Source organism: Spermophilus citellus (genome assembly GCF_964194105.1).
Source record: "Spermophilus citellus genome assembly, chromosome: 4".
In the NCBI taxonomy this organism is placed as follows: domain Eukaryota; kingdom Metazoa; phylum Chordata; class Mammalia; order Rodentia; family Sciuridae; genus Spermophilus; species Spermophilus citellus.
The window spans coordinates 126,429,509-126,450,159 of record NC_138185.1 but is presented as its reverse complement, the minus strand read 5'-3'; the positions used below and the strand labels follow the sequence as shown (position 1 = coordinate 126,450,159).

At 34.9% G+C, this 20,651-nt stretch overlaps 1 protein-coding gene across 2 annotated transcripts in view; it reads right to left on the bottom strand.

The window, feature by feature from the left end:
• Positions 1-1,820: 1,820 nt before the first annotated feature.
• The window catches only part of WDR72 (WD repeat domain 72), a gene marked incomplete at both ends in the record, with an annotated part of 194,977 nt that continues 176,146 nt past the window's right edge, over positions 1,821-20,651 (bottom strand). Inside the window, 2 exons of one of the 2 annotated variants that reach the window (XM_081292970.1) lie at positions 1,821-3,956; positions 9,813-9,917. In XM_081292970.1, the coding sequence (XP_081149096.1) occupies positions 3,901-3,956; positions 9,813-9,917 (161 nt within the window). Of the gene's footprint in view, positions 3,957-9,594; positions 9,918-20,651 lie in introns of those variants that run through there. The other variant, XM_081292969.1, reaches the window with a different exon arrangement.

Sequence of the window (20,651 nt, the reverse complement as noted above, 5' to 3'; positions counted from 1 at the left end):
TGCAATTAAAATGATTACTAAGTGAATAAATGATGGGTTTTGGAAGCATGTGCCAAGTAATTATTGCTATTATATAATGTTATGAATATTGGCATTTTTCTGGCATTTGGCATTTTGCAGATTTAGACCTAATGTTGTACTAAACAATGACTAATTATCTTTGGTGCTAAAAATCTTGTATTCTTGAATAAATATCATTGCTACCTTTCAAATTATTAGGATGTTGAAGACAGAAAAGGATCCCTAAAATTGATGATAGGAAAATATGTTCTCTGCAATGAAGAAAAAGCATTTGGAAAAGCAACATCAAAAGAAAGAATTGTCTGTGTTCAATATTCCCCCATACGCCTTTTGTTTCCACATAGTATTAAAATACAAATTCTTACCATTTGTATCATTATAATCATGCTCTTAATGATGCAATTGTTACAGGCCATTTAAGTGTAACATGCATTCTAGTGTAAAGGTGGCTTTATCTTAGATTTAATGAACAGGGCCCAATACTAGGGAGTGGTACAAAACTGGATAATCTAGATAAACATTTTAAGATAATATCTATGAAAGTTTAATTGCTGCAAAAAGTCCATGATATCAAAATTCTAAAGATAGGTTCTAGGAAAGTCAGTAGGTAGGGAGGTCAAAAGAGAAAAAGGAATTAAGGCAGGCCTCACCCTGGTCCCTGCCCTGCTAATGGGACAAATGACACCTGCCATTTTCCAGGGGTTCAAATGTTGGATGGGAGTTTCCAGTAGTGGCATGTTCTACTGGGAGACCTGTTCTTTTCTGGTTGATGTTTTTCACCTGTAGAATCCTTGTTGACCAAAGTGCTCTTGAAACCACTGTATGTGAAGTGACTTAATGTCATCTAAAAAGCATCCAACCAAGATATTTTTAACTAGTTTGATTTTAGCCATTTTTTAAAATATCTAAAAACACTCAGCATTATGCAAATGTTTAAAAAGCAGTGACTTTTGCATTAAATGAAACTTTGGGCACTTTATATAGGTACATATGTGTCTGTATACACACACACATATGACAACATTTTGGAGCAGATAAAAGGGTTTAACATTGCTTTTAAATAACTAAGCAATCAAAACCTATACAACATACAATTTAAAATACTATATAAGTCCATTCTGTGAAAATAAGACTTTAAAATCAATTTAAATTAATGTTTTCTGAATCTTCTTTTTAAACATATGACATAAAACAATTTTTAAAAACTCAATTATTATCACCCCAAATGCTACCATCTAAAGATAGAATGTTAACATTTAGTAAAGTGTTTTCCTATCATTTTACTAATAGGGACATGTTCCAAGTAGGCTTAACTTTGTTTCTAAAATACTAAGAGAATATTTGAGGCCTGAGGGGTGCCTCCCTAGTTGCATGTTTATAATACTATATGTTACCTTGTATTGGAAGTGTTTTATAGTATTCAGATTGCTGTCTCTGAACCATCTCATAGAGTGCCTTTGGACCACCCCTGTGAGGAAGCTCCTCAATGCAGATAAGGAAATAAGCCTCTGAGAAGCCTGTGCTACCCGGAGACACAGCAAGAAGCTTCTCTCATAACACTAGATGCTTTCCAGATTTGTGTTTCTGTAACATCCCACATAGCCAATGTACAGCTCCCCAATAAATAAAATAATCCAGGCTTGTAAATTTGAAAATATGATATTCCTTTGGACAATGACTCTCTCTTTCTCTCTCAATTTATCTTTATCACCAAGATGATTACCAAAGAAGAACCACAAAATAATATTTTTATGAATTATGAATTGTTTATTATAATGACAAGAAGAATCAGTTTACAAACATATTCACTAATACATTTACCACAGTGGTTTACCTAAGGATAGGCATTCAAAAGGACAACCACCAGATCAAGCATCATGAGTTTTTAACTAGTACCAAGTGGTTAAGATTACTGCATGGTTAACCTAATGAATTGCATGGTAACTGCTACTTCAAGTCTCCCTACAATGAAAATCACTAAAACATGTTAAATGTAAGTCAATATAAATAAAATAAATCATTTTAAAATAGACAAATGGATTTGTTACATCAGCATATTTGCACATGGATATTAGGGTAGCATAATTTAATTTTCTCTACAACTCTCATTTTTAGAAATTAAGTCTTCAGAGTTAATAATATTGGCCTCCAGAATTAGTAAAACTCCTACTTATTAAAGTCAAGTTTATGCCATTTCTAATTTCTGATAGCTGGCAACATCATAAAATAATCATTGGGGATTTATTATTGGTTAATTTAGACTCCCGCCCACCAAAATATACTAAGTATAGCATCTGTTAAACTTGTTGTTACTCTTGTTTGAGGAGAATAATAGAATATAGGTATAAAAATAATAAAGCTCATTTTCAACATACATACCAGAACTTGAGCATACAAATAGGTTTAATAATTAAAATTTCCCTTTGAGAGAACATACACTCATTTGATATTGTCATCAAAGTGTTTTTGAGAGTTCTTTTAATAGGCTTGAGAGCCACAACACAGCATACAAGAAAATATATTCCATTGCCTAACTTACTACTTTCCTTTATTTTGAAACTTGTTAGAAGTAGATTTTTTTCCAAAGTTGGGAAATGTATATGTGCAATTTTTCAAAGGATGAAAAATTTTCACTATTGTTCATATTAACAATATGTTACAGTTTCTGAATTACAACTCAATAATTTTAAGCAGGGGCAGTACATTTTAGGAAACAAAGAGCACACACTTTAATTGACTTTAAAGGGGTCATACTCAATTTCTGTCTGGAATATTCATCCAGGCAAAACATTAATTATAAGTCCTCAAAGATAAAGACTATTCCATTTCAGTCACAGAGCCCTCTTATCTCCCATTTCCCCTGCCTCCTGTACCCTGTACCCTGTACCCAGGCATTGGAGCTGAAGTTGGTGCTCAAAAATGTATCTGCTAAATTGAAGGGACTTGATATTCCCTGAGATAGAACTATGTTTCATATATTTAATACTTTATTTCCACTTTTTTCCTACAGATTAGGCAATATTTGTATTCATAACATATGCACATTTATAGTCTTTGATGATTTTCTATAAGTTAAGAAATTATACAGTATAAATCATGGCAAATAAATCTGATCACTAAAGGCCTTGATAGATGAGCACTTTATGTCAATTTCTATTTATATTGCTTTGCATATTTTAGTTTTAGAATTCCTGCTAGTCAAGCTTCTTTCTGGGAAAAGAACTGTAAGAGTATATACTTAATAAGAATCAACTGTGAAGTGTTATAAGTAGATTCCCTGTTTCTAGTTCACATCTATATGACCCAAAAGATAAACCTTTTGCTAAAGCCTCAGTGTCATTAGAAATTAACCAGGCTGTACAGTGTACTTCCATACCATGTATCACGTATTTGGGCAAATTGATGACTGTGTGAAACTGTGTGAAAACATGCCATGATTGGGGATGCGATTTACTGCAATGATTGGTGTCAATTAGGCATCTACTAAAACAAAATGTTCTAACCTAACAAGTCAAATTTGGTGAAGTTTTATATTAAACACATTGAAGCAACATTAAATTGAGAAGTGTTTCTTATTATATAATTCAGGGACTGAAAACATGGAAGCAAATCTAAAGCAATGTTCAATTTGTATGTGTGGGCTGGCATTCCCTGTTGGAAATATTAAGGAAAATGAGGAACATGGAATGATTTAGACAATGATTTTCTAGAAGGAAAATTCAGGTATTTTCAATCCGTCATTACACTTTCAGGACACTCTGGTTAAAGTTTTAGTAAATTACAGACCAAGAACAACATTGCTTTTATGTGACAATAAAGCAAGGGCTTGTTTGGGGGTTTCTTGGTTTGTCCAAATCCATTGCCACAGTGAGATTCTAGTTAGCACACCTTGCAGGAGCACACCTTTGCCATCCATGAATGATGCCTTGGATCACCTAGAAATAAAATGGATATCTGGGTTATATGGTAAAAATAACAGAAAAGAAGCAAGAAGAAGGGGAAGGAGGGAGAGAGGCAGAGAAATAGGGAGGAAAGAGTAAGGGGATCAGGAAAGAAAGAAAGGATGTCATTGCCTACAATTTCTATATTTTTTTCTGTCTTGAAATAAAATATGTTGATATAATAATGAATACTCTTGTCTTATAAACTGGGCAAATACATTTTTAATCACTTGATTAATAGTTTTTCTTAATTGCCAAAGAAAATGAAAATTTCCAACAAGACAAATCTGGCTTGAAATTACTAAACTTTCATAAATTCAAGCACTTAATGATTCTTAGAAAAACCCACAACTACAGTTTTAGGGTCAAATCTTTTAAATATTCATTGAAATATGGTTTGATGTATAGAATCAAAAAACATTATTTCTTATACTGCTTGAATGATTATATTTCATGGCTAAAAAAACACATTACTTGAATTAATTTGACTATCAAATCAATTAGAGAATTGTGCCTCAATTAATGATTTTATGTTAATGAGGTGATGCTGAATAGTAACTCCTACTGCTACTATGGAAAAAAAAATTAAAAAGCTGATGGGTTCACTTTAATACTGTATCCTTAATGTATATGGGCATATGTGTGCCTGTGTGTGCTTGTGTGTGAATTAGCCTAAATTATTATATTCTTTTTAAAAAATCATTACATCAATGCTTAAATTTCCCCTCAGGTCAAATTAATCAAAATATAGATACTGTTAAACACAACAAGAAGAAGGAACATATGCATGACTACTGAAATTGTTCTTCCTCCTAGAACATTTTCTTAGCACTAGCCATAGGAAGTGTGTTCTTGGTGGCTATGATTGATGTGCTGCTCACACGGTCCGCATTTTTCTGCTTCATGCATCATCATCAGCCATCTCCAACACTCCAGTCCTGAATCTGTCCTACTTTCTGTTACCTGGTTTTTACTGGTGATTCATGAGCCACAATAGTAAAAGAAAAAAATCCACCTTGGATTTTCACAACGTATTATCCTCTGGAACAATATGCAAAATCTAGTTTTGTTCATCAGATTCATGCAAATGTAATATTGATTGACAATGATGTATATAGATCCACACATTTAACGTGCTACATAAAAACCACTGAAATGATCTATTAATGGCAAAATGCATACTGATTATAAACCACTTCAGAATTATGTGAAAACTCATGTGAATGTGCTGTTTGGATTTCCAAGCTTACTCTTGTCACTACTCTTTGCAGCTGAAGCTACTTTTTTTTTTTTTTTTTTTTTAGAGGCGGGGTGTTGGGGATTCAACTCAGGGGCACTTGACTACTGAGCTACATCCCCAGCCCTATTTTGTATTTGATTTAGAGACAGATTCTCACTGAGTTGCTTAGCACCTCTCAGTTGCTGAGGCTGGCTTTGAACTCATGATCCTCCTGCCTTAGCTTCCCAGGATTACAGACATTTGCCACCACACCCAGCTGAAGCTCCTTTTAAGTGCATGCTCCCTCATATGCTAGAAAGTAAAACCCAGTTTTCCAAACTGATAAGTGATAAAAGCTCGAGTTCTCTCATTACCACTTGCTTAAAAATTGTGAACATTACTCTTTAAAGCTTTTATTATGATGAATGTACAGATGAAGGGCAAGGAATCGTTTTAAAAAAAAATTCTAGAGAATGAAGATTGGGCTTTAATCAATGTGCATGAAACAGTTAACAAGAAGCAAACTAGCAAAAGACTTAACTGAACTATTTTTGTGGAAACATCTTTTAGATTCAGAAGCAACCAGGCCTTAAAGAGCCAAAGAAAGCCTAATGGCCCTAACATCACAAAAATAGGGAGCTGCAAGTTCATGATGTTGTCTCAGTGCTTCTATTACTAGACAGCAAAGTTATTCCCACAGGTTCCAGGAACATATAAATGCTAGTGAAGAAGCAAGTAGACTTCAGAGTCTAAGATAGAAACTTCAATCTGGGATTCACCTGTGAGTCAAAACTCTTTGCTAATGAATTATTCCAAAGAAAAGACACTACTGAGGGATACTTTCCCCGGTCTGAGAAGACCTCCAGGTTCACTAGCAGGGTCATAGTAACAGGAATGCTCTGGTCTAAAGGTGCTTTGCCAACCTTAATGGATTCCAGGCACTCACCTGGGTATACAGCTTGAACCAATAAAGAGATCACAATGGCATGATGAATAAGGTAGAGCACCCTGGAGACAAGGTGAGCAACCACTCCACAAGGCTAATTCATGACCTACATGCAGACTGCAACCTATTTACAAATGGATCACCCTAGTCAATTCAGTGTTGGAGAAGTAATGTCAATGCAAAAAAAAAAAATCTATATACTTGAATTCAAAACTCATTGTATTCAAAGACAATTCATGAAGTCAATCTTACTATTAATAAAATTCTAAAATTTTTATTTTATTAATGGCATTTAACAACTATCAACATTTAAAATATCAAGTTCACCTATTTTTCTAAAATATATTTTTCTGCCCTTCAATGTCCAGGATTTTCACATATGAAAATGAGTTGATACTAACAACACTGAGCTAGAAAAGCTAACATAATATGATGTTTAGAAACTCTGCACAGAAAAGACTGATTGGAAAGAATAACATGTAAAGTAATATTTTGGAACTGTGCTTGTAATGGGAAAATGATTTCCAGTTTTCATTTTCTAAATTCTGTTCAAACAACTGGTCTCTTCATTTAAATTGGAGCAATAAATATAGTAGTCATTTAGCATTGCATAGATAAAACTATGTAAGGTCAATATCCATTAAAGGTGGAAGACTGACCACATTCAACTTTGTAACTAGGGGATTTTGCATGTACACTAAATGTTAAAAGGAATTTTAAATGAGTTATGATATTTCAGTTGAAAATGTGAACAACAATGCACTCAGATTAAAACACACTCTTTACCATACAGTGAATAATGAATAAGCTAATGCAGTTACAAGTTTAGCTACTGAAGTACTTCTACAAGTTTCCCAGATCTCACCTCTTAAAAACCCAACATTTGCCAGATGCAGTGGTGTACACCTATAATCCCAGCTACTCAGGAGGCTGAGGCAGGAGAATCCCAAGTTTAAGGCCAGCCTAGAGAGAGCCTTTCTCAAAATAAAAATAAAAAGGGCTGGGGATGTGCTCAGTAACAGAATACTTGCCCAGCATGTGCAAGATTCTGGGTTGAATTCCCAGTACCACAAACAACAAATATCAACAATAAACCTTAAAGCCCCAATTTTTTTTTTTTTTTTTTATCAGTAAGGTGGTTAGTATTTCGAAAGTATTCACACATGGTAACTAAAGATAGCTAAACCACCAGAGAAATGCTAGCCATTAGTAGCACCTACATTTTGAATTACTTCAGAATTTGATATTCTGAAGTTCATTTTTAGACACTGAAAAGTGGACAGTCATATTGTCGTAGTTCAAGAAAGTCCCTCTATCCACCAAATTCACATACGAAACACAAACACAAAACTTATTTTCCTCTGTGTTCTGGTCTACCAATTTTGCCTACTGAATACTCCTACTTCAAGAAAATACACTCTTTCTTCAAAATCTTTCTTACTAAACAAGCAACTCTGTCAGAAGTGTCTTAATTTCTTATCACAGAATTTTATCCACACAAGGAGCAATAAATAATTCATGTCACTGCCTCTTTGTTGTGTGTCCCTGAACTGCACAGAGCTAGAAGGCTGACAGCTGTGTCAGGACAAGCACCAAAGATCTGACATGACAAGTGACTAACAAGTTTCTTTCAGTTCATAGTGAAAGAAGACAATGGCCCAAAGTGCAGAAAGAAATCCTGAAACAAAATAAAACTGCTTCTTTCTTTTTACCTAAGTGTTTGCTATGAGCTTATTTCCAACCCACAAGCCCTGGTCATTTTATAGGACTGCCCAGCCCCCTTTATTCCTCACACTCGCTTGGCCATTTACGCCTGGCCACGGATCAATATGAGCAATTCTTGGAGAAATACGATGTCTCCATGACAACCAAGCCACAAATTCTCAGTGGAAGGCAGTGAGACCAGTAGTGAACCCTCCAGAGGTTTCTAGGCCTATAAGGCAAGATGTCTTAAAATGCAGGAATGGACAGAGAAAAAAGCCAGAGTAATTCATTCTTTATTACCAGTTTAATGATGTCCCATGTATAGAACAGTACTCACTCTTTAAGATTCCTTATCAGCACCTATATTTTCTGATTAATCTTTCTTTTTCGGTATGTCCTTTGTTTGCATTAGTCAGACAGAGTATGTTACATTTGAATCTCACTACAATTCCATTCACATTAAGGGGCAAAAGGAATGGTATAAAGCTGATCTGTTCTTGTCAAAAACAATGAAGCAATGAGTCAAGGTGAACACCTGACTCAGGAATTTAACTGCCTGGCAAAATGGCTAATAAGAAATGTTTTATTAAGACGCTTTAAAAAATCAAGTTAAAACTAGGCAATGTTAGTTCAAACTAAAAGTAATTTTTAAAAAAACTTTTATTACAAAAATTTAACACCTACCATTACCCTCACCAGTGATCTACATTTTTCTTTTGGCTATTAGGAGAGAGGCTGAGGTTAATTTGCTCATTTAAATTTGCCATCATTGCTAGAGGTGTCATTTCTCCCTGCAACGGAATACTGAAGTAAAAGGAGGGTGTTGAGAATGGGCACCCAGCACAACAGTAGTTCATCTTCTGAGAAATCTTGGTGTAGTGGAGGGGGCTGATATACAATGCCAGAGCCACTGGGCCTATTGGGGTTCCTAGATGACTTAGGGGACCTGACATAGATTGCAGGCTGCACCTTTCACTGAAAATTAAATCTCAGTAGCTCTCCTCGGGGAAGGATCAGGGGACTGTTTGCAGCTGCCCCCTGTCAGTGAAGGCTACAAGATTTGGAAATCTCTTAACTAAGCTGACAGGCCACAGAGAGGATGAATCAAAAATATGATACATGGATCAACACACAAAGATGTGAGAGGGTAGAGGGTACACAGTAGCCAGATAAAACAGGAAAGAGAAATATTCTGTGGGGAAGATATCTAACTCCTTCATTCATGGTAATAAGGTACCTTCTAGTATCTAATGGCTTTATAGTGATCCAAAAATGTCACTTCAACTTTTGCAAGGTTTTTTTTTCTTTTAATTAACTAGTAATTAAGACTAGGCATACTTCAAAACAAATCCAAAACAAAACCACACAAATCCATGCTCAAGTGTTTCTGGCTATATCCTTCTGGTACATCTCCGTCTGTTCTTCCCACAAAGAAAAATATAAGCACAAGTGACTTTGACATAGAGTAAATTTCATTGCAAGAGGAAGGGTTGCCATCTTCTTTTCTTTTGTTTGACAATGTCATGCTAAAATCCTCTTCCCATTGAAAGTGCTGTTTGTATTTAGAAAGGTAAATATATTTGAAAGGATGACAATTTGTTCCTCTTTTCTCTTCATCTTTCCATGTCTGCTTGACTCTTGTTAGATCTCATTATTTGAAATATTTAAAATGTCAACATTTCTCTCATTTCCCAATCTCTCTGTATGTTAACCAGTATAGCCTAAAATTGATGATAATGAACTAATAGTGTCAGCTTCCCTTCTCAGTCATGAAGCCTTTGTACTTCCTCCAACTGAATTCTTGATGAAAGAGGAAAAGATAACAGCTCCACACTGTGACCTCTGGAGGTGACCATTAATTTGACAGTGCAGCTGCTAAGAGAAAACAGCATTACAATGTCCTCTCCCCCACCCTTCCAAGGACCCCAAAGCTGTGTCAAATTTATCATTTTATACTTGACTATTTTTAAATGGCTTTCACCTGGACTCTCAGACTCTTCCAAGACACATCTGTCAGGCATGTCCTCAGCATCTTGGAAGTTTGCCGAGTTTGAGTTGCTGTCATGCTTGACCGGACTGACTGGAGCTATTAAAAAAGAGAGAGAAAAGAAAGAGAAAGAGCCATGAAAGAGTAGTAGCAAACACCATTAAAACATTTCTTTTCAGTTCTACAGATATTTCCAGGGATACACTATGTAAACACAAATAATAAATTGAAATAAAATGTATCCTCTAAGTATTTATTGGCAGACATGTAATTAGTTGAAAAATCTATAGATGTGACTTTATCTTAGAAGAAAAATAAGTTCATGGCATCAGCTTAAAAGCTACAAAGTAACAAAGTGATGCCTTCGAAGTGGAAATCGTATTTTTAATGCATAAATCTAAAACAATATGGTCAATTAACAGCAACAGGGCATAGAGAACACCAGGCTACTCAATTAGAAAGATCAGTTCTATGCTGGTGGCAAGGCTTCCTTTGGTGGTACAAATCACAGCTAATGAACACTTCATATGCATTTTGGTTCTCTTTCATTAAATAAAAATAATGGCACTAAACACACACTCAAAAAAAGTCTTTTAAAAAGTAAATCTTAATGAATACACTGAAAATGATACAGAGGGCTGGTGTTTTGAATGGAAAGCATTTAACAACTTGGGATGAAATATTGTTTACTAAGTAGGAATTATAACCAGAAACAGAAGTTAGGGAAGGAGTCCAAACTTTCTATAAACATACTATACTCACTAACTCTATTCAAGAAACTAACTCAGGTTTCTGCATTTTCCCATAACAGTTGGTCTAAATTATCTCTGTAAGTAATATATTCCCATATATCATTTGTTCTAGTAATTATTTGTCAGGGAAAAGTGGGCTTTGTCTTCATGAAGAAATTCAGTGAAAAAACAAAATAAAACAGCCTCCAATCACACATATCAGGTCCCACTTAAACCATTCTGAAGTTAAATACTATTAAACACAGACACATACACACACATACACACACATACACACACACACACACACGATTGAGTACAATGGAATTTTATCTATTTTGCTGCAGTAATCACTACTACAGTGTCTTCAGATGTTGATAACACATGCCATATTTGTAAGCCTTAAATGCAATAGACAAAATACACACCTATGCACGTGTACACAGGCACATGCACACTCGCACGCACGCACGCACACACACGAATCACATAGGGAATATGTTTGTTAGCTCAGGGTTACTGTTGCTAAACCTCCTTTAGAAGATAAGAGAGCAGCACTGAGGCTGGAGACCTTTGCTTCACAGTCTGGATGAGTGACACAATGGTACCCTGCTAATCCAAGCAGCATTAGCAGTGCTCACAACTGCTGCTCTCCTCCATAAGTTTTAATGGAGCTTGAGTAACAGTGGTGATGAAAACAGGAGGACCACATAGACATACTTTAAAGGAAGCTAGTAACATAATTCTGGTCAAACAGCCCCTCCAGATCATTTTACCAGCCCTCTCAGTACATAAACAGCACTTTGCTCTATTAAAATAAAAGCAGTTTAAATTCCCTGCTTCTCTTACAGACTTTTGTCTGAGAACAAAATACAGGAAAATTATGAAATTCTTATTTTAAACAAATAACCTGATTTTTTTCACTTCATACATTTGAATTTTCTAAAAACAACATGCAAAACCAAATACCATACCTGCTTCATTCATTTCTGTGTGACAGTACCTGGACTATAGAAAATATTCCCAAAGGAGTTGTGAAATGAATGAATGAACAAATGAATGAAGCAGAGGTACCAGGCTAGATGTTCCTCTGACCCAAGAGAATATATGCTTTCAATTATCTTTCTGCCGGATCTGTTCAGTTGCTTGCTTAAACCCATTTGAGATCATGGATGTATATTTGCAAATGGTGATGTGGGTTAGTTAGTCTGTGATTTGGAAGAAGAGGCATACCAAGTATGGCCTAAGTAGTCACTATTCTAGCTGCCTTGAATTTAATTCTCCTCATTTTAAATCAGGTGTGGATTATTTTTGAATCCTTAGATTTCTGGGAGATGTTTAAGTGGATAGTTAAATGCATCAAAGCTGCAGAAAACTATTATATTGGTCAAAATTTTCTGGCCCATTTTAATGATTTCTATCTCTCTATATTTTACTTGTTAATTTCCTGAAAGTATTTACATTGGTATTTATAACAGGGAATCAATCATGTAGCTAAATCTTTTACTAAAAGTCAATGAAATAGTACCTCTATTTGGGCAAATGCATTATACTGTCATCCAATATATTGTTCTTTCCTAATTTAACACTTTACTACATTCATTCATTTAATCATTTCTCCAGCAAATATTTATCAAGCAGCAGATATTTAAAGATTTATTCTAAACTAGAGATCTCAAGGACAAAGAGGATACGTATTAGAGCAATAAAGCACATGCCTACAACCATTTTTAGTGGCAATAAAGTAGACCCAGCATGAAGTGAAGTTCCAAATCTCTCAAGAAAACTAGAGTTAGATGTACTTTTCAACAGCATCATCTTCATTAAATTCACACCAGTAGGAACCATGCAGCTATTTTTGCCTTTATCTCTGGTTTTTGAGGGTGTGGTTTGTGTGAGAGTAGGGGAGTGAAAAGGATTTTCCTTCAGATATGTTGCTTAATTACACATAATAGCTTCCAGATTTGAAGCCGTGTTAGATTTGTCATTTTTACTGGGTAGTTCATAGAGTGTCCAATTAAATTTACTGTAGAAGAAATGACTACACTTTGCCATTTGGGAACAGCAGGCTTTGGAGAGGTTAATTACTGCCATTCTGCTCTTTGTTGTTTGTTTGATAGACTAATTCTTGCAATTGTTCTTTTGGGTGTTTCCTGCCAATGTTTCATCATTAAACTCTAACATGATGTGTGACCAAGGCTTCTCTAATGAATCATTTCAAAAATGGTGAAATCAACAAATATTGATCTAGTACTTCTTATGGGTAGAGCTCTTTGCCAGACTCTGTGGGGTAAAGAAATGAAGGCACTTTTAATGTGCCCTCATACAACTTGTGATCTAGTTGAAAGATGATGAATTTAACTAGTTAAGAAGCATTAGAAAAAATATCCTTAGAGCAGTACACATTTTAGGAGTGCACAAGAGAATTCCTTTACAATAAGGTAGTGCAGAGGAGAAATCTGAATTAAACCCCCTTTGAGTACGTGGGAAGCCCAAGGGGAGCTCATTCCCCCAAAAGTGAACACAGGTATGATGGAAGAAATACAGCATCCTGGGGCCACAGAGTATTCGTTAATGTTGCTGCCTGTTTGGTATGTATTTTTAATGAATTCTCCTTACTTGTCTCTTTGAACCTTTCCTGAATTGCTGTTGTTGGCTAATTCTTCTCACCTGTAGATGTTAGGTATAGACAGATTTTTTTCCTTACCCTAGATAGTCAATAATTTGATTTTTACTGATGATGGGCCCATTTATCACCGTGAGTTGTCCTTTCACTATACATATTGACTTGTATTTATCAATACCAAAGTCCATTTGTAGCACATCACTAAAGTTCTTGGATATTTCAGTAGTTTTTGAAGGTGCATTTCAGAGCTTGGCAAAGAAATACTTTTGACATCAATAAAGGGCAAATGGTTGCTTAGACTCATCTTTAGGTAAAATTCAAGTGTTTACTTCCTCTGTAATGGATTCTGAAATAGTCTACCTTTGGGGGGTATGGGGCTAAAAAGACAAACTCTTCTTGACAGTTCTACCACTGAAAGATGTAAGGCTATTCCATTTACTCATCACACACCTCAAAATATTGACAACTGAAAGGCCAATGTTCTAAATATCTCAGCAATATCTTTGGTAGCTAGAGAGATGTGCTTTGTATGGATGCATTTGACTACAGCACCTTTAACCAAGAGTCAAATTCTTCTAGATCCTAATAAAATGAATGGTTCTGCCAAAGACAATAGGAAATCAGTTTAAACAACATTCAGGAATGCCTTAAGAAAAACCCCAACAACAAGAAGACTCTGTGGTTAAGAAACAATATTGGTGGCAGGTCAGTGTAATGCTCCTCCACTTCCTTGTTCCTCATTCTTGCTTCAGTTAGCCTATTAAAACATCTTTCCTTCTCCTCTCATCATTTGCAGAGAGATAGTATTTGCTATAAAAGATGGCTAGGTTTAGCTAGTAAATAACTCCAAGAAATACCTGCCACACTCAACAAGAGTAAAGCCACTGGGGAAAAAAATCTCCATTCCCTTTCACACATACCAGATGATCTTCTCAGGCCATGACTGTCTAAACAGAGCCCTTGTTAAAAATTCATTATCATTTACAGTGTAAATAAAATCTGAAGCTCCAAATAATATTTTCAACACAATGACTTATGAATGATTTTTAAAAAGAGATCTCATTCATCATATGTTTTAGGCTTTTTGGAAGTAATAGGGATATTTATAGTAAAATCATTAATAAAAAGAAATGACAGCTTGAAATGTTGGTCAAATGAATGGAATAATCCACTATAGCATCATATAAAGGCCATAGAAAAATCTTAATCCCTTATTAATCAAGGGCATACAAATAATATACAGGTTATGGAGATCAGGTCTTATGGAATAAATGACCTGAATGCAAATCTACTAGTTATATGGTGTCTAGAATAGATAACTTTCTTGCTTGAATTTGGGTCTCTTCTCAATCTTAAGTAGTCACTATGAAATAAACTAAAAAGTGTCTTCCTGGAGGCTTGAAAGAAAAAAATGACATCAAATTCAGGTAGAAGAAAATACTAATGCAATATTGGCAGATTACACACATGCATACAAACATGCTCATGTGCACATGCTCATGCACACACACACACACAACCTGTAACACATTTCAAATTAGAGGAAGGCATAAAATTCATGAAATGACTTTAAGTGATAACACCAGATTTGTAAACAAAGTGGATGTCACTTGAACAGATCTCTAAATTCAGTTTACAAAGTGGCTTCTCTCTGGACAGATGTCTTATCAGGAAAGCATATCTAGCTAAAGAGCTGTGTACATATTACCCCTACTTTGAAGAGTATCTACTGAGATAATCAAGTCATAGGACCTCTTGATTATATCTGAATAGCAATAGCTACATCTGCATTATTCTATCTTAGGGGTGGATTGGAAACTGAAAAAAGAAATCATATAGAGAAACCAAAAATTAAATTAGGATTCCCTAATGCTTCTTTAGAACTAAGTAATAACAATTTCATGGGCAAGTTCAATAAAGGGGTTAACATTAGATTTATGGGTTTTACCATCTTCCTGCAATTGCAATCTGTTCTGGAGTATTATTTCCTGGGTGGTATTTTCTAGTATGAGTTGCTTTAAGGATGACATATTTCTCAAATGGTAAAGAAATGAACTTTACAAAATGCAGTAAAGAATAAGTATTATGTTGATATCCTTACCTAGATGTACAGTGTTTATTATTTTGTGTAAATAAACATGCAAACAGAGGACCACCTTATTGACTAATTTGGCTAAGGAGGGAAATCTGCTTATAGGTAACTTCTCTAGGTTACAAGTGTGGCTGGATCACCCAACTAACTTGGGAGAAGATAAACGTGGATGAGAAAATGGTATCAGTTGTTCTTTGATTCTTTTAAAACACTGCTTAATTCCTCTCAAATACAAAAATTTCTCTGCTATCTGGATATTGAGAAATGAGCTGCTTTGGTAAGGCTGATAAAAGCAAACAAATGATACACCTTTGGACTTCTTCAAGGCATGAGGCAAGTACATAGGAGACTTAAAAAATGACTGAGTGAAACTGTGAACATGGATTCCTAAGAATGAAAAAAAAAAGCAATGATTAATTTTTCTTGCTGTTTTAGGGGAAAACCTCAAAATCAGGCCTAAGGTTTATAGTTCAAACTTACTCAAACATCTCCCTAAATCTATTGCTAATGTCAGTGGGCAGTTTGCATAAGAAATCCTGTCTACCTTATTTTTTTAACAGAAAATAAAAATCTTCATTTTTTAGCACCCAAATATATGTATTAATTTTTAAGAAATAAGGATACAAATAATTTCATTATTGAGATGAATTTAAGCATTTCCAAAATCTGGTTTTAATGTCACCTCTATTTCTGATAGTGTGACCTTGGGCATGTCATTTTATTTTCCTGGTCTTGGGTTCTTTATCCAATGAGGGAACTGGACTGGACAGCTTCTTTGATGCCCACTAGTTCTGAGAGATACAAATATTCTTCCAGCTAAGCATTCCAAGCCAGCCAACCACTCCCTCAGGATGTTACTGAACAAGACACTGAAAAGTACCCACTATAGCAGCCTTGGAAATAATGAGGACTTGTGAAGTTTTTTATTGGTTTGTTTTGTTCTTCCTGAATTAATTAAGTTTTTCTTTCTACAGGAAGACTACCTGCTTCTTTGCTTCAGTTATTTAGCCATAAAGACAGTCTCAACTGTTATTTGGCAAATGAATGGGACAAGGTTTGGAAGGGGTTCGGTGTTATGAAATTGTACTTTCCTCAATTCAAACCTCTTAAGAGAAGAATAATTGTAGTCCCAAATCTTTCTATTCCTTTTCTATGTAAGGATGGGGCCCATGAAGACATTTTGTTTGAGTCAAGGACAACATGAAAAAGTACTCTCATCAATTTATCTCAACTCTTCAACTGAACATAGGACATAGGACAGAGAGAAAATGTGTAAGTTGGGAAGAGGAAAGAAAAATAACAGGGAATGATGAAGCTGCTTCCTCTATTTCTGCTGTTTCCTCATTCACCACCAGGTGTTCTAAGAGTTACCAGTGAGAAGTTCACCTCAATTTCTCTTTGTTTTCCTTCAGAGTATCATCTTCTTGGTGAGCAGTATTGCAAATAGAAAGGAGGTGAGTAGATAAGCAGAAAATTTTTTTAAAAGTATCAAATCAAAACAGCTCACAGGATTTTGGTATCTAAACATTACTTAGTAATACAGTGTGTAAATAACGAAGGGAAGCATCACTTATTATTTTGTGTATTTATCCATAAATTGAAAGAGAATATGCAAGAAATAATCTGGTCAAATCATCAAGCTTAATACTAGCTTTCTACACGATGGAGATTACTTAAGAAATGGGATTCAGGAACATCATATTTCAAAGGACTCCTTCATCACTAAAGGAACGCACAGGTGATGGGTCCTAAGAAAGTAGAAATTCTATAGAAGCTATCTGACTTTTCTCAGAAGGGCCAAATGCTATAGTGAACACAGAAATGCATTAATTTTACTTATTGTTTAGAACTTCAAGAAAATAGTAGCTTAAAGCAGGAATAATTTCCAAAGAAGAAAACAAATAGATCCCCGCATATTGACAAATTGAGAGCATTCAGTAAAGGGAGAACTCTAGGAGGAATTTATAGTAAATTCCCAGTTTGTATTTGAAAATGTAGAAGAAGGTCAGGAAAACAAAAGACCTTTCAATCAAAAGAGCATCAAGTTAGCATTTGAAACTAGACATAAACATGATTTATATATGAACATAAGATAAGGATTCACAACATAGGGCAATTTAAACGACAGCAAAGTCTACAGTTATCCATATGGGAAACATTCTTCTCCTGAATCAGTGGAAGAAGAAACTGTCAAACTGCACCAGCATTGGAATCTGTAAGAGCAGCAATCTTTCCGCAGGGGGAACCTAAGGCAAGACCATCAGTGTGGGGAGAAGGGTTGGCAGGCAGTCTCAAATTCCCAGCTGATAGCTGTCTCTATCTCAGGGGAAAACGTTTGACTCAGATGGTTAGTCAAGTGTCAGAGCTCTTTCATCTCCCAGATAGGAAATGGAAAATAAGGAAATCAAATTATCTAGACTATGCCTTCATTTTCTAGTCCTTTGTCAACATTAGGAAGGATGCAAGGAAGAAAAGGCCTAAGTTACCATGTTTTGTACCATTAGGCTTACTCTGAAGGTGATTTATTTTTATTTGAATGACATTGAAATGGTATGTTAGTATACTTGAGAACTTACTGAAACTGAATGGAAGACATGCTTGGATGCTAATAACAGGCGTTAACTACTATATTACAATGTAACAGGAGCAAGCTTCACTCTCTTACAGTCCACACCCAGACAAGCTTTTGCACTAGACATGGGAAACAGAGGTGGTTACCACCATTCACTGTTTTATAGGACTTTATATGTCAAATGTAGCCAGCATTCAAAATATTGATTTTTCTGGGCAATAAATAACAGAAATCCTAAAGCTATGTCTTGCATAATGCTCAGTACATTGGACTAACGTCTCTGAAAAACAGTTACCTGAAACATAGAAATGACCTTGATGAACTGTAGAGAGTTTTATTTTGATACTAGATAATCCAGTGATATCTATAAATAAAAACTAATAGAAACACAACCAAATAAAGAAAAACATTTAAGAGAAAACATTCATGTAAATTAAGAGAAACTAGTAAAAGAAACTAGTAATCTAAGGAGACTTACAGTAAACTAAGTTCAATATAAAAGAGACATTATCATGATAGAAGACCTAAGAAATAGTAAACAAAAGTTAAGAAACACATATACATTTCTAGATAAGACAGTTCCCTAGATTAGTATAAACTACTACTCTTAATATGTTTTTACAAATTGTTTGGCAGAATACATGGTAAAATCACTAGGACACGAAGGGTTCTTGAGTTGTGAAATATTGGACTGATCAGATATGCTGTTGAAAACAAATGTAAGGCAGAATCAGTGAAAGTAAATGTTATACACACATCTTGGTATAGTTAAGTTCTGGGCCGTTTGAGCTACCATTTGCTATGTATTACAAAAAAAAAAAAATAAGCAAACTTCTCAAGAGGATGATACTGTAGGAAGGGGATGAACAACACCATAAAATATCAAACAAAACAAAACAAAACAAAGCAAAACCAAACCCAAGGGAGGCCATGAGGTACTGCACTTGGAGCACTGCATGTGTCTCTAGTCCTTCTTGTCCATTGTCCTTGTTGGATAAAATGAAGAGGACCAAAACCAAAATCTAAGAGGAATAGGAGGAGGAGAGTTTGTCAATATGAGAAAATCTCAGGACCAAGGCTCCAGTCTGAAAGTAAATCTGAAGAATGTGAATACTACTTGTAAAATTGCTGAAAAGTAATAGATGGCTCTAATGTTATTTCCTCACCTCCAGTTCCTCCAACCACCATGACTATATTCTCTCCCTACTTCCTATTATCAGTCACTCCTCTATTTTAATAGCCTGAAAATAGATATTTCTTCTTTCAGACATTTTTCAAACTGAGACCTGTCATATCTCTAAAACTAAGGTCCAATCTTCTTGTTCCTATGTACAAAAAAACCTCAGAATGATCTCTATTCATTCAGCAATTCCTCACTGGAGGCTACCCTCTCTCAAACCTTCCCAGCTTTGATATCAAGTACTTTAGCAGGATAAGAGCTGAAGTATGCCCGGGTATGCCATTTATTTTCTGTATCTGTGTCTTACTGTAAATACCCAGTTACCATATATCCTTTCTCATCTGACTCTCAGTTCTTTGCTTACTAAAATATCACTGTTAAAGATTTAGCTCAAATTCCACCTTTCTATAAATCTTAAAACCTACAAACTAACATTTCTTTCTCTTCTTTTGCTTGATAGTACTTTATCTGACTGTATCACACTTCTAATTCCATTCTTTGGATCTTATATTTGATTACCCCAGTAGGGCACTGTTAATAAGAAAGCAAGATATTTCACATCTGAAAATTGTGAAGTTAATGTTATGAGGACAACTTTGCCTCTTTATTATGGAACCTTTGATGCTACATCCAAACTGAGGTGGTAAAATCAAGGGCCTGACTCAATATGTATATAAACACATAAATTTAATGCATCTAGAGCTCATGGGACAGCTTCTTTATGGGCAATAATGACCAAGGAAGTCGATTTTCTATGCATTTCTATGGTGTTTATGTATAGACACTAGATGGACAATATTAAGCAAGATTTCTAGGCCGAAACATCATTTATACAAATTAACTTCTGACCCTTCAAAGACTTAAAATAAGTGCTGCACACTGCAAGAGATTGTATCTATACCCTACAACAGAAGGGAAAATTCACTGATTTCTACTCTCTTTTCCTTACCCTCGTAAATCACAAAACTAAATTTACCCCAGAGATTTCACTTTTCAAACTCAATGTACAGGCATAAAACAAATTTTGTTCTCATAGGACAACCCATTTTTGTTTCATTAGTTCAAGAAAAGGGTCACTCAATTTTTAAAGCATTTGGTTTGATCTTTGCTATGATTCATGCTATCTAACATCCACAGACTCACTATGTACTGAAATGTCTCATATATATAAAATGTGTCCCCATGGACCCTGTAATGGTGGTACCTTCATGAAATGTAGTCAAAAGCAATTGTACAGGCACAAGAGTCTAGGCAAGACAATCAGAAATTTAAAAAAACCTTAATTAATATTTAAGCAATTGTTGTTTTGTCTAAGTTCCTATTCCAAGATAGTTTTTTTTCCTTCCAATGAAAGGCAAAAACTTCCCCAGGGATATAGGAGAGAAGTCTCCTAAAAATTCTACCCAAATATGAGGCCTAAATTTATTCTCATTCTATTTTAACATTTTTATTCTATGCTCAACAATCTCATTGATATTTCATTCTATAGAAAGGTGATAAAACTTTTATTAATGTAATAAAAGAAAAAATAAATGAAGATGATTTGTCATAATTTAACTATATAAAATGAATTCTTGTGATCTTAATGCAAGAACAGACTATGATCTCTAAAGGAATACTGAATTATGGAAA